We start from the raw sequence: 15,154 nt of genomic DNA on the forward strand, positions 1-15,154 counted from the left end.
TGTGGTTTAACCCACAGCGCCACTCGCGTCCCAAATGTATGCGTAATTCCTGGGAGTGCGCTCCATAGAACCCAATAGGTATTACTTCTCAGCACATACGTGTAGGATTAAGAATGGGTCTGTTGCTGTCAGTGTTTTGCATTAACAATATCTGCAGCCCAACACCAGACGCCATAAGCACAGCAACCTCCCTAATCAGAGAACTCAACACATTTGCAATGGTGTCGGGCCTACAGGTAAATTTTACAAAGTCAGAAGCTATGTGCTTCAACACCCCTCCTCACACCCAAAAAGAACTCACGAAGGTCACCAAAATAAAACTCTGCCACACCAAGTTCAGATACCTAGGGGTACAAATAACCAGAAACCTCAATAAATTGTACCTCCACAACTACAAGCCCCTGTGGCGACAAATTAACAAAGACCTAAAGAAATGGAATAACATGAATTTCACTCTCTCAGACAAAATAGCCATGATCAAAATGATCACACTCCCAAAACTAACCTACCTATTCCAAACCCTCCCAATCTGGATCCCCTCAACCCAACTCCACAGTTGGCAGAGAAAACTACACTCTTTCATCTTCTCACATAAAAAACCAAGAATAAGCCCCAAATACCTGCACCTCCCCACCTCAGAAGGAGGATGGGGAATCCCCAACATAGAAGCATATTACATTGCCAACCAAATATGCCATATAATCCCATATATACTAGAAGATGAGACAAAACAATGGGTACACCTAGAGAGGGACACAATTGAAAATACCTGCACCACAACATACCCACTCCTCCCAAACAAACTAAAGAAAATTCCCACAACACTTAACAGGTACACACAGACCATGCTCAAAGCATGGAAAACACAAATAGGCAAACTATCCCCAACCCCATCCCCACTAATCCCCCTGGCGTACCACCCATTATTCCACCATGCAGCACAAAACCGCCAGATAAAACCCTGGCAAGCAAAAGGCTTATATTGCCTAATAGACTTTTATAAAAATAACAAACCCTTGTCAACACAAGAAATACAAGACAAACTAGAAGACACCCAAATGCCCTGGTTAACACAACACCAACTACATGCCCTCTTAAACAACCCAACAGTAAAATCGGCAGCAACTAGGCCCCTGACAACCTTTGAAAACCTCCTCCTAACAACAAAGGGAAACGGTAAAGGGACGGTATCCGTAATATACAAAATACTACTCCAAAATCCCGCAAATCCCCTAGATGCAATCAAAAAACAATGGGAGAATGACATAGGCTATGAGATTAACCCCACTCAATGGACCAGAATGTGGTCTAAACCCCCCTTTAAATCCATATCAACGAAAAGAAAAGAACTCACACTGAAACTCACCTACAGGTGGTACCCAACACCAAGGAAACTAGCGCTAATACACCCAGGAACCTCACCAAAATGCTGGAGAGGGTGCACCTCCACAGGCACATGCCTCCACATGTGGTGGGAGTGTCCCAAAATCCAACTATTCTGGACAACAGCCATACAAGAAATATGTAAAATAACTAAGCAAGTTTTAGACTTCACCCCAGAATTGGCCCTACTAAACATCTTCCAAGACAACAATGCCCATTTTCACCACAAAGAACTCATAACCCACCTTCTTTCAGCAGCCAGAAACACCATAACCAGACACTGGAGAGACCTGTCAGGAGTAAGCATGGACCAATGGTACCAAATAGTATGGGAAACAGCCCTACTAGAAAAATTAACTAATAAACTGAAACTGACACGGGGACAAACAGAAGAAGACACCTTCACCCCGGTATGGCTCCCCTTTATCACATACACAGCCCAACAGGACAATGACAATAATCCACCAACAGCATACAAATCAATATGGCTAACCTGATCCAAAACACCCACCCACCTCACTCACACACGAAAACAAAGATCACCACAGCCAATCACAAACAAACAATCACACCCTAGGCCAACCCCAACCTCTCTCACCACCAAAGGAACACAAGTGAACAACACAAGCACGCTGACACCAAACTCTACATACATTAAGCAAAATAGAAACACTGCTACCCGACCCCACCCCCATCCATCTCCCCTCCCTCCACCCCTTTCTTTCTTTCTTTCTTTTTTTCCTTCTCCCCCTAATGCCTCAACAAATGAAACGGATTTGTAAAAATGTTACATGGAGAGGAAAAAAATACGAGGCATTACACTCACACTGTAAAACAAGAAAACCCTAAATAAAATATTTTTTTTAAAAAAACAAAAAATAAATAAATAGTGTGGAAAACAATGTCTGCAACCAGCAGCAAGTTTTCAATAAAGATTTTATGTGATCTTGTACCAGAACTGCTGTTGTTTTTTAAGCAGTATTACAAGGAGATAACAAATATAGATTTTGTTTTCTGCAAAAGTATTTAATGCTCCACCTCACCAAATAAATACAGTAACCAAAGGACAGTTCCACCATATATGCATGTAAGCACTTTATGTGATTACTGTATTTTTCCGTGTATAAGATGATATTTTTTCCTTAGAAATAATAGGCAAAAATTGTGGTTCGTCTTATACACGGATAGCAGCGGGGGGGGGGGCGATTGGTGGCAGCAGCCAGCAGGAGATTGTCAGCAGCGATTGGGTGTGTGATTGGTTGCTGTGGCAAGGCCTGCTGCCGATTGGCCGTGGCTGCGGAAATTGGGCGGGCTATTTACGGCAGCATCAAGGCATACATGCAATCGGCTGTGGTTGCATTGAGTGTGCAGGTGTCTTTTGGCGGCAAGTGTGCAGACGATTGGTGGCTGCAGCGATGCGTGTGATTTACAGTGGTGGACAGGCTATAGAGTGATTGGTGATGGTGTCCCCCCGCCCTCCAAAAAAAGCAAAGCTCTGGGGAATTCCCCCCCCCCAAAAAAAGTTTTTTGTTGCAGTCCCAAAAAATAGGGGCCGTCTTATACATGGGAAAATACTGTAGTTTTAGGGTTTTAATCGTGTAAGATACCATTTATGCAAAAGTGTATGTCGAATCTCTGTGATTAAAGGATATAACCTGCAATCCTTTGTAAATTTACCTGGGAGCAAGGCCCAGTAAATACAGTGGAACTGCATTCACATGCACACCTACTTCAGAGTACAAAAGACTGCACGTTAAGTCCCATTCACTTCAGTGGAACATGCTCCCAAGCAGGGATACAGATAAACCAGATTAGGGTGAGGAACTTCAGGCCTGGGTGTCAAATGTAGCCCACCAGGCTTCTCTATCTGTTCAGAAACCACCCTACGGTACAGAGGTAAGAATTACATTCATTGCTCCACCCACGTCTGCCTCTGACCCTGCCCACCCAGGAGGGAATGTAGCCCAAAGGCGCAAACAGATTCCCCACCTCGGCAGTAGCTTATCCTTCCCACTGAGAATTTCAGGCACCCTACCCCAGTTCCTATGGGACTCCAGTGAGGTTGACCCGCAGAACCAGCACTGTTAGGAAATCAATATTTTAGTGCACAAGCACTCTACACTTTGGAATTCCCTGCCTGTTGATGTCAGGCAGACACCTGTATCTGTACTTTTTCACTGCTTAAAATATTTGTATTTAGGCAAACCTGTCTTTTATCAATAATTTTAATGTCCTCTTTTATTATCTTGTAAACCACTTTGAGGTTTTACTGCAAAACAACATATAATTTTTGTTAAAAATATCCTGGCATTCCTGACATTTAGAAGTTGACATGTGTTTTGAGCTGGCTGTTGATTTTAATTAGTTTTGAAAGCCTTTTAATCTATGTTTCTGTTTTGTCTTGATAACATGAATGTTTTAATCCTCTTTGGTTTTGCAAACCACTTAAGAGTCTACTTTTTTTACAATCAAATGGCATATTGATGTTGTGAAGTGAGCAAGTAATAAATAAAAGGACAGTGATACCTCAGGATGCAAACGGGATCCGTTCTGGAGCCCCATTCTCATCTGCGCGTCTGCACATACTCGGGTCGCAATTCGCTGCTTCCGCGCATGCACGTGACGTTATTTTGAGCGCATGCGCGAGCAGCGAAACCCAGAAGTAATGTGTTTCATTCCTTCTGGGTCACCGCGGAGCGCAACTCGAAAGCGCTCAACCTGAAGCATATTCAACTTGAGGTATGACTGTATAAAGCACCCCTCCTCCTATGTCACAATCTGGCTTTTCCTTCCCATCCCACACAGTAGCTAAAGACACAGAACACAGAAGTCTAGGGTTAGAAAGACCCCAACGGTCATCTAGTCCAATCCTCTGCAATTCAGGATTCAAAGCTCAATCACATGAATATTACATCCACTCTGGCTATATGAGAATACAATTCAATATGTAGACCCCCCAAAAATGGAAATTGGGGGGACTAATAGTCATTTTATTTTCCTTTTTGTCTGAGCAAACAATCTGTGTCTCTGCTACGCATGGGTTTAGCAGGACAATCGCTGTCAAAATCACAGCTGATTACCGTCACAGCCAGAGCTCCAGCCAGCAGCGCTAAAAGGGGAATAATCCGCCCGCTGCTGAAATCAGTGCCAGAGTTTTGTTAGCAGAGAGCAACTTCTCGACTCTGTCAAGCTCAAAATCCTCCAGGCATTGCTGCCCATGGTGCACAAAGCAAAGAGGGAGCGCAGAAGCCCTTTAGCTCAGCTACATAATGGGTCTGGGGCAGAAAAATCCAGGGAAGTCAGCACAAATTCCCTCTGAGCCGTAGGAAGTGCTAAATGGCCTGTGAGTAAAGATGGGCAGGGGAGAGAAACTCAATTTTGTTTGCCTTTTAGCGAGATACTACCTGGTTCGCACTTCTCAAACCAATACGGAACTTGGTTATCTTTAGGTGTACTTCTAAACGAAATTTAGCTCTCTTCATGTGCTCTTCTGCAAAGTTTGTTCTCCACCCAAACCATGTGCACAAAAATGCATATATCCGTAAAAATGAAACACAAACTAATTATATTAGAGGGAAATACTTGCAAATAAAGGGTACATTGGTCAAACAGGTTTGAGGTACTTGCCACCTTGTCATTTTATCCCCACAACATTGTTTTCAGTGTACAGGCACTGCCTCAGTCCCTATGGCCAACTCTACAAACGGCCTTATTCGTTTAATAAAGAGATGGAGAGTTCAAAGAAATTTACTTCACTAAATTCACTAACAGGTGAAGGAGATTCACCTCAATCCATTGGTAAAGTACCTCATTAAGTTGAAGAAGTGAAGAAAGTTTACCTCAGTAAGGTTGAAGGCCGTATTTGCCGTAAGTGACTCATCAGGTAGGGCACGGGAAATGTTTCCTAAATAGTCCAACATGGTATATGGCCGGTGAAAGTTTCCTCTCTCCTCTGTAAGGTTAATTATTATGGGCTGGTATGCATTTCTGGACAGCTAAAAGGGTGACACAAAAAGCATATATTAGAACTTTCTGCTCCTCATCTCCCTAGGTCACTGAAATGAATGGTTGCTTTTGTTCTACATAAGACCTTCTGAATGCTACAACCCAGAATGGTTGGAAGTGGTGGATGTCTACTCTAACATCGGAATCTTAGAGAGATAAATTTAGAGAATACTGTATTTTTCCGTGTATAAGACTAGGTTTTTTTCCTAAAAAATAATGTCAAAAATTAGGGGGCATCTTATAGTCTAGGCCATCTCCCCCTATTTTCTTAAATCTGATTCACAATAAATAGGGGGTGTCTTATAGACAGAAAAATATGGTATTTTGTTTTATTTCAGAAATTTTCCATTTCACTTTTTGGCCCCTGAAAGGGCTCTCAAGGAAGCTCCCGAGTTAAACACACACAACAATGATGGGAATATGTTTTCATGGGTCATTTTGCTTCTGCAACTTTCTCCCTGATCTTCCCTCATCACGACCTTTTCCCTCTGTCCCAGCCCGCAATGTCCAGAACTTTCCCCATTCTTGTCATTCTGATCCTGTGGAAGCTCTTAATCTTTACTGTGGGAGCTCTTCACAACCCAACTGTACAACAGGGTTGGGAAGACTCAGTCTCAAGAGCTATGTGTGGCCCTCCCGAGACTCTCTATATGGCCCTTGAGACTCTTCCCAAGCCACACCCCATCCCCACAAGCCACTCCCCCTTGAGAGTTTTGGGCCTGGCTGAAATGTGCCATTAAATTCTTGCCTGCCTGGATGGAAGACAGAGAAGGGTGTGTGCAGAAACTAATTTACTATACAGAGGTAAAATTGCCCCTCCCCTTGCTTGCCAGAAAGGAAGATGGAAGATGTGTGGTTTGTGTGTGTGGCCCTCCAGCTCCCATCAGGCCCAGTCAACGTGGCCTGTCGGAGTGTTGTGGGTATCAAGGAGTTAAACACACTGTGCTAATTGGGAATGCTGATTCAGCAGCATGTGATGACTAAGCAACATGAGACATGGGGCGTTGCCTAATGCAGTGTTTCCCAACCTTGGGTCGCCAGCTGTTTTTGGACTACAACTCCCATCATCCCTAGCTAGCAACACCAGTGATCAGGAATGATGGGAATTGTAGTCCTCAAACAGCTGGAGACCCAAGGTTGGGAAACACTGGCCTAATGGATCCATTGCCAACTAGTATAAAGAGGCATGGTTGACTTCAGTTGGTAGGAATATGAAGCGGTGATGGCTTCTCCCCTGAATGTAATTCTACCTGTATGCTGTGTATACAACAAGACTGCTTTACGATGCTGCAAGACTGCAACTGAATAGAGCCTTAATGGTCACGGATGATGGTCTACCCAGCCTAGCAATCAGTTTCCAGGAGTGACCAGCCAGATGTCTCCAGGTACTCACAAGTAGTGCATGCAGGTTAAGTTGGCTAACCCTGGGACCCACCACAGGGTATGGAGGCCCTGTTTAGCTACCATGGCTTTCCCCCTAAAAATTATCCATTACATGCCACACCACAGAAAGACCCTCCAAAACGTTTTGAGGAGCAGTGGTGGAATTTAGTCTGAGCACATGCTGGCACAATGAGAAGAACCTTTCACCGTGGATTTCAGCTTGTTAAATTGCAGCTCACCACGGTGAAACATTCCTGACAACTAGCAAGCAGTAAGTGGGAAAGCTTTTAAGGAAAACAAAACAAAACACACATCAGACACGTTTCACCCATATACTGAGCGAAAATTGCTTTCCTTCCCATTCAGGCTAAACATGCTTGATAACAGCTGCATCAAAATCCCATTAGTTTTTCGTCTTGTTCATTTTGAGACTTGCGGGGTGAAAGCCGAATTCTGATGGAAGGGAAAGCACTCTAGCAACAGACTTACTTGTGCTGGGAGTTATAAACTGAAAACTTTGCCTCCAACTATTTTATTCCATAGTCTTGTAATGTAGAGATAATAAACTTAAGATTTTTTCTCTGAAGGAAATTAAGGAAACTTAAGTACAATAACATGATACTGTGTAAAAAATAACAAATGAGATTCAGTTTTTTGAGAACAATTGGAAGTTTATTTTATCTTCCTTATCTTTATTCTTTCTTTTCCTTCTTTTTTCCTTCTCTATTTTTCATTATTGTTTTTTTCTTTTTTTCTGTGTAGTGTACGTGCATAAATTGTAACATGGTAAATTGCTGTTACAGATAGGTAGCCGTGTTGGTCTGCCATAGTCAAAACAAAAAATTCCTTCCAGTAGCACCTTAAAGACCAACTAAATTAGTGGTCACATCTGTTTGGATTCTGTGGCGGAAGCAGTCAATGTACAATTTAGTTGGTCTTTAAGGTGCTACTGGAAGGAATTTTTTGTTATGGTAAATTGCTGTGTAAATATGTGTTGAATGTTGAATGTTTAATAGATAGATAGATAGATAGATAGATAGATAGATAGACAGATGAACCAGGGGCAGTATCACGGGTTGGCATCGCTGGGTATTTGCTGAGGTCCATAGTCCTGCAGAGGTCTCTCTGCTGCTGGCTCCTCCTACCTTGCTGTCACTGCCTATTCAGCTATTCTATCCAACAGGCAGAGACCTGAAAAAAGGAAATGCGGTGTCTGCCTCCTCTCACTTTGCAATCTTCAGCCTCATCTACAGCTGGGCCAGCCCGCCCATGAGACAGGGTGAGGTTGTCGCCTCGGGCGGCAGGAGTGACAGGGGTCGCAGATGAGCCTCCAAAATGCTGCTGCAGATATCGAGTGAATCCAGAAAATGATTAGAGTGAAAGGAGAGTAAAGTTAAGATAGAAGAAGAGATTAAAGAAATAATGAAATGCGTTTAAGCTAGTTGGAAAAATAAAGTAGCGTAACAAGAATGGCTGGAAGTCAAGTCATTTGGTGGGTGTCCGTGTGGGGTAGGTGTGTAGGTATGTTGATATGTACAGTATAAAGGTAAAGGTAAGGGGACCCCTGACCATTAGGTCCAGTCGTGACCGACTCTGGGGTTGCAGCGCTCATCTCGCTCAATAGGCCGAGGGAGCCGGCGTTTGTCCACAGACAGCTTCCGGGTCATGTGGCCAGCATGACTAAGCCACTTCTGGCGAACCAGAGCAGCGCATGGAAACGCCGTTTACCTTCCCACTGCAGCGGTACCTATTTATCTACTTGCATTTTGACGTGCTTCTGAACTGCTAGGCTGGCAGGAATGTACAGTATAGGTAGGTATTATATAGAGTAATATAGGTGTGTTTTATGTTATGAAAATAAAGTAGTGTGTTATGTACGTATATTATGTAATTGTGTAAATGTATATGTATGTGTTTTACACGTTAATACATTTTTTTAAAAAAAAAAAAAGGCTGGTGCCACAGCAGCAGGACAGCTGCAGTGCGCGTCTTGCAAGCAAGATCTCCCGTCACCCCAATAACCTCCTGAAAAATAGGAGATGCTGCTGGTCTGTGTCCACAACTAGGGAGGAAATGGCAGGGGCTGCCCTTCTTTCCTGGCAGGGGTGGAGGACCCCATTTTGTGGTTTGCCTCAGGTGCCAAAATATCTTGAGACAGCCCTGATCTGCACTATACATACCACTTTGAACAGCCACAGTTTCCCCCAAAACACCCTAGGAGCTGCAGCTTCATAATGGTGCTAAGAGTTGTCCATAGTTAAAAGTTTAACTATGGAAGTTTGGCAGGAAGGAATATGATTACTGTTGGGTTGGAGCATCCCCGAGATTTGGTTTTTAATACCAAAGACTACCAAAAAGACCGGCAGAGGGGACATGAAAGAGACTTAAGAGCCTCGGACTTAAGATCTCTGGGTTGATGGTTTTCTGAGATTGTTGGAACTATTACTAGGGGCTGAAACCGGGGAGGGGAGCTGGTGAAAGAAAAATTGGGAATTTAAAGTGTATATAATATAATTTGTTTTTTTTTTTTTTTTCTTTTAATGAGAAATGGGGAAATCGTGGAATGGAATCTTTTTTTGACCCTAGGGGAAACATCTTAAGAATAAGTTCAGATATATAAGTTTTAATGAGAAATAAGATTAAATAAAGTAAAAGTGGGTGGTTAATTGGTGAAAGAAAGAATGGAAAATTACAGTATATTAAGATAAGATATAATGATAAAAATAAGACGAAGGATTTGCTGAAATATCCATATGAATTAGAATACAAAGAGAGGAGGTGTGAGGAGGTCAAGGAGATAAATTAAGAAAGGGAGTTATATTAAGGTTTAACTTGTTCTTTTGATTTTTCTTTTGGATTGTATTTATTTTCTTTTTTGGCTGTTTTTGCTTTTTCTATTTTTCTATTTTTATTTTTTTCTCTTTTTATCTTGGATAATGTTTTGTTTTTGTATACTGTGTTCTTTTATGTAATCTTTTAAAAGTTGGATAAATATTATTGGAAAAAAAGGGGGGGAAGAGTTGTCAAGAGTCCCCTGTTCCCCTCCCCGAGCTACAATTTCCAGAGTGGTTTAACAGTCAATCCCTTTTCCTATATGCAGCTCAGAGGAAAGGGATCCAGGAATGTGCCTACCATCGGAAGGGTTGCAGTTCCCTGCCATCCCCACGGAGCTGCCGAAGAAAACAAAGACTGGTCACCTAGAAACGAAAGAAAATATTAGATATAAATTGCTCCCGTGCCTTAAAATCGCTGCAGTACCTGATGTAAGATTGGACGGGGGGTGGGGGAGAGAAAACTCAAAACAACCCAAAACAATCCTGCAAATACTGTCCCAGATTGAAAGTGCTGCCTGCCTGTCCTCCTTAACATGCAGAATAAACAGATGGGCAATGCAAACAGAGCTTCTTCTCTACCCAGGTATCTGCAAGAGAGCTTCCTCTGCCCTCTGCATTCAGTTCTTCAAATGGGGCCCGCTTTTAGCTGAGACATAACACTTTCCTGAGACATAACACTGTCCTGGAAAAAACGGATCACCCTGTTCCCCCCCCCCCCCCCGTGAGTGGACAGTGTCCAAAATGGCTGCCACAATCTCGTGCAATTTTGGGCACAGCACCCAAAAACACAGGTTTTGGGGTTCTGTGCCCCCCAAAAAACCCTTATTTTGGGGCCACAATCTGGTATGGGGCACTTTACTCACATGGGAGTGCAGACCCAGAAGGTGGTGTTCCAGACCTAGGCTGCTGCATTGTGTTGGAAGGTACGCAACTGGTCCCCAGAGGCGGAACTGCTTGTCAGTTTCCTCCTGCTTAGCTTCAGGATTGCTTGCTTAGAATATAGGAGGGAGGAGGGGGGGGCAACATTTGGACTCATTGACTTTGCCTGTCATTGGCTCTGGCTTCTCTTGCTGTTTGGGCTTCCTGCATTCCATCCCAGCAGCCCCAGTGGGCACCAGCTTGGTGCCTTCCAGAAATCATTGTATTATGACTTCCATCATCCCTGACCATCAATCATGCTGGCTGAACTGGTTGGTTTGATTGATATCTGGTGGGAGTTTGAGTCTGAAATTTCCGGAGGGTACCATGCTGTGGATGGCTGATTTGCATTCAACATGCACTCATTATCATTTTGCAACATGCAACATTCTCACTTTGTCTAGAGTTTGCAAAGCCCTAGTTAATGGGGAAGGGACTTCCCCTGCAAGATCATAGAGAACATTGGTATATCTCTTCTGGATTGCATGCAATCTTTTCTAGGAGGGAAAAACCCACCATTTCCACTTACCTACAGCAGCAGTAAAATACTGCTCAATCTCATTGGCCGTGAGCACTCTTTCCCATATGATAAATTCATCAAAAGCCCCATTGACGTAACGCTTAGCCTGGTCACCCTCTGACCCTGTCAACATGTTTGAATTAGAGTCATCGTAGCTGTAGAAAGGTGTCCCCTTTGGATCAGTGGTATTTAAGGTTCCATTGACGTAGACTTTCAGGCCATCTTCAGATTTCCAGGTAAACAGAACATGAGTCCATTGGGGACCTGAATGAAAAGCACAGAAAGCTAGTGCAGACACCATGACTCTATAAACCCATATAAGAACAGCCCAAAATCCCTACAGCAATCTGTTTCCCACAGTGCCCAACCAGATGGTGGCTATGGGAAGCCCATAAGCAAGGTGTGAGGACAAGAGCCCTCTCCCCCTGTTGTTCCCCAGTGACATGTAGATATCTGGTCTTTAGGATAGTAGATTGCCCTCATGACTAGCAGCCATTGATAGCCTTACCCTGCACGAATGGAACTACTCAAATTCATTTCCCTCTACTCAAATAGATTCCCTCTCATTGTTAGGTTTCTGTCTGCTGTATCTTCAGGCTCTATAATGCTATTGTGTAGATTGGGAGAGGATGGGCTTCTGCAAATTGTTACTGCTATGCATGTAATGGGGGGAGGGGAATACATTTTCTCAATATAGCACCGTGTCTGTCTATCCCACCCCCTTTAAAGCCATCCACACTAGAAGCTATCACAAAAGGTATCAATGAGTAATTAAATGATGCAATTCATTATGTGAAGAAGCAGTCTATTTTGTCTTTCCTAGATCTATTGCCAATCTAATTCACCAGGAGGAATTAATGGACTTACATTAGTCAATTCCAATGGGTCTGTTCTGAGTCAAACTAACATTGGATGCAACCCTAAATTTCTAGGCTGTATGACATTGCCTGGTGAATTCTCAGAAGCTGAGTAAGATTTCTAGTGCTCAGGAGGGTGAGGTTTCAGTACTCTACATCATGAATAGTGGAACTAGAATTGTGCAGATAAGCATAACTATTCAACTTTGCATCCTTTATGCAATTTTGGCAGGATACAGAACCCAGCTTTTCGCAATGCAGAATTATGGCAAATTTAAACGCAGACATCCCCAATAATAGCTGCATAATGGAAGGGTGAATTTCAAGAGATGTAGCTTTTTTCCATCACAATGCAATGGGGAGGAAAAGATCTATACTTTCAATACCCTCTTCCATGCTAGGCAGTTGTTAAAGGCAGAAGAGTTCACCTTTTAAGACCCTTTGAATGTGGCCTTTTTATGTAAAAATACATTTACTATGGTTCATCACTAAATTTCAATGAATCCATACAGACCTGAAAAATTCCAAATTTACCTGGCGGAATGAAATCGGCTTCCCACTTCTTTGAAATCTGATGGTTAAAGAGCTCTATAGACCCTTTGTTTTCACTGAAGTAGACTTTAAATCCACTGGAAAGTACCTGATCCCCATATGCAGGAGGGGGCTTAGTCTGCTGCTCCTGAGTCTTCCAGAAAAAAGAGAAGGTTACACCTAAAGAATGGCAAAAAGAACATGAATTGTCTGTGAGAAGATAGACGTGGAACTGAAGTTCATCAGAACAGAGGTGGGTGCAGCCCAGCTTGAGCAGGGCACACCTCAGTTGTGCTTCCACTTTGGCTAATCTACTTTATTTACATATAAACACACATGGAGCACTGCAACATGGCTCCCTCTCTCTCTAGCATCAACAGCAGAGAGATAAATAACAAAGGACAATAGTCCCACTTCATGGAACACAGGAACACAGACATCCTGTCTCCATCACTTTCCACTCTTTGGAGTCAAAACACATACCGTCATGTGATAGACAAAAAACCCATGACTGCAATCATAGATCAGGAATTCTAACATCTACTGCAACTAGGTTGCTCCTCCCTCATTCTGCAATCCTGCCTAATTACCTCCACCTGTGTCTCCACACTCTCCCCCTCTGTCAGCAATGGGACGCAGCTGACATGGGGTAGAGTGATGCAGCCACTGCAGACAGCCAGTGCTGGAGAGGGAGGGGCAGAGAGCAGTTTCGGTTTCTCCCAGTTTCTCATTTTTCCAATCTTATATTCAGATTTTCACATTTCCAAACCAGTTTGCAATAATAATAATAATAATAATAATAATAATAATAATAAGGTCTTCATGAAAATGAGCCCCAGTTAGCACGGCCAGAGGTCAGAGATGATGGGATCTAGAGCCCATTGGCATTTGGGAGACACTACATTGATTGGATCAAGATGAGTTCTGGGGTCATCATCAAGTTTTTAATCACCTTATATAGAATAGTCCCAAGGCAATGTATCATTTTGAAAAGCAACAAATAAATAAATAAGGCACACGCGGAACAGCAGATACATTTAAAACTAAACTAGAAAGAATGAAACATAGATACTCATGGCAAAGGCCCACTCAAAGCTGGGGAAGCTTCTCAGAACACAAATGCCTTCATTTGTTTCCAGAAAGAGTGAATAATGGACAAAGACTCTTTTCCACAGAAATGTATAACTGTAAGGGGACCATAAGGTTAATCTAGTCCAACCCCTTGCGATGCAGGAATCCTTTGCCCGACGTGGGGCTCAAACCCACCACCCTGAGATTAAGGGTGTCAGGCTTTACCAACTGAGCTAGGGACAGCCATGTTAAAAGCTCTGCTCTAAGCTGCTGTGGCTTCCGTGCTCTTTGGAACTTGCAGGAGAAACTTTGCCACAGACCACAGCAATCTACTGGGTGCATGAGGGACAAGCCAATCTCTGAAGTGTTGCCTCTGCAACCCTTTCCTGAACCAAGGGGCGAGGGTTGCATCCACCAGGCAAACGCCCGGTCGCTGATATTCCCTGCTTTCTGCTCCAGTCCTTCCCGCAAGGGGGAAATGTGTGGTTTTGCTAGCATTGTTGATTATTATTTTAGGCCTGCTGAGTTTGGTATTTCTGTTGGTGGAGGGAAGCATGCCGTCAGGCTCAGAATGGAAGGTTGCCAAGCTGAGCTACAGTTGTGGTCCTCCCCATTCTCCAGGAATTTCAGCTCCAAGTCTGACTGACTAAGCTCTCCCTTGTTTACACCCTACATTGATAGAACAGTCTGAAGAGTTGAGTTTTGTGAAAACGTCTCTTCCCTTTTGCCAAAGCCATCTAAATGTCAGTCACTGTCAGTGGGGGGGGGGGGGGACAAGCAGGGACGGGTGAATCAGTCCATTTTGTAGGAATTGGAGAATCTGTCAGTTTCATTTCTTTCAGTTTCTCATTTCTCCAATGTTTAAATTCATTCCTCTGCATTTCTGCAGCAATTTTCTTTTCTTTTCTTTTTTAAAATCCTGCTAAAAATTATTCATCATTTTAGTGTGACTTTCTCCTAATAAACACATTTTTGTATGCAGTTTTTATTACTGTACACATTCAATTTCTCCTGATACAATGCATTTTTCTCCTGATACAATGCATTTTTGTATGTTTTCTCCCACTAATATATTCTTTTTTATGCACACCTCCCCCTAAAATTTCCATTTTTGTAAACACTGTTTGATTCGAGAACTGCATTACAAAATTCAGGTAAATGCAATATGCACATTTTGAATAACAACTGTTTGCATACATGTTTCAGAATGCTCAGATTAGCTAGATATGCCTTTAAATGCAAGATGAATAAAATCCCCTCCCCCAATCCCTAGAGAAGGGGGAGCTTTTGTGCACCCCAGACAAAGAGTTCACCCTCACACATTGCTAGATTCCTGGAGCATACAAATTGCAGTTGCATTCCACACTGGAATTTAAAAAAGAAAAAGGCTACATTCCTAAGCATGCTTGATAGATACCCAAGCATCTTCTTTTAAAATAGACAAAGTTGTTCAGGCTGTGTGCTGCCCACCTGTCTAAGGTTGGCAACAACAACAGCAACAATTTATTATTTGTCCCCCCCGCTGACTGGGTTGGCAGCGATGTCAGGCTGCATGATATTCAGGCAAGCCAGCTGTGATGGGTTGCAGCTACCTTAGTTTGATGGTGATGAGCCAGGTGAGGTCACCTGTTCAACTCTGGTGGAGCAGGAGG

At 43.0% G+C, this 15,154-nt stretch overlaps 1 protein-coding gene across 2 annotated transcripts in view; it reads right to left on the bottom strand.

Annotated features, from left to right (window-relative positions):
* Positions 1-15,154, bottom strand: part of ADGRD1 (adhesion G protein-coupled receptor D1) — a 270,737-nt gene that overhangs the window by 236,106 nt on the left and 19,477 nt on the right. For both annotated transcript variants that reach the window (XM_081842242.1, XM_081842243.1), the window contains 4 exons: positions 12,435-12,611; positions 11,053-11,307; positions 9,904-9,968; positions 5,223-5,378 (listed from right to left, as the gene is read on the bottom strand). In XM_081842242.1, the coding sequence (XP_081698368.1) occupies positions 5,223-5,378; positions 9,904-9,968; positions 11,053-11,307; positions 12,435-12,611 (653 nt within the window). The remainder of the gene's footprint in view (positions 1-5,222; positions 5,379-9,903; positions 9,969-11,052; positions 11,308-12,434; positions 12,612-15,154) is intronic.

The sequence above is a fragment of the Podarcis erhardii genome (genome assembly GCF_964252035.2).
Source record: "Podarcis erhardii genome assembly, chromosome: 15".
Lineage (NCBI taxonomy): Eukaryota > Metazoa > Chordata > Lepidosauria > Squamata > Lacertidae > Podarcis > Podarcis erhardii.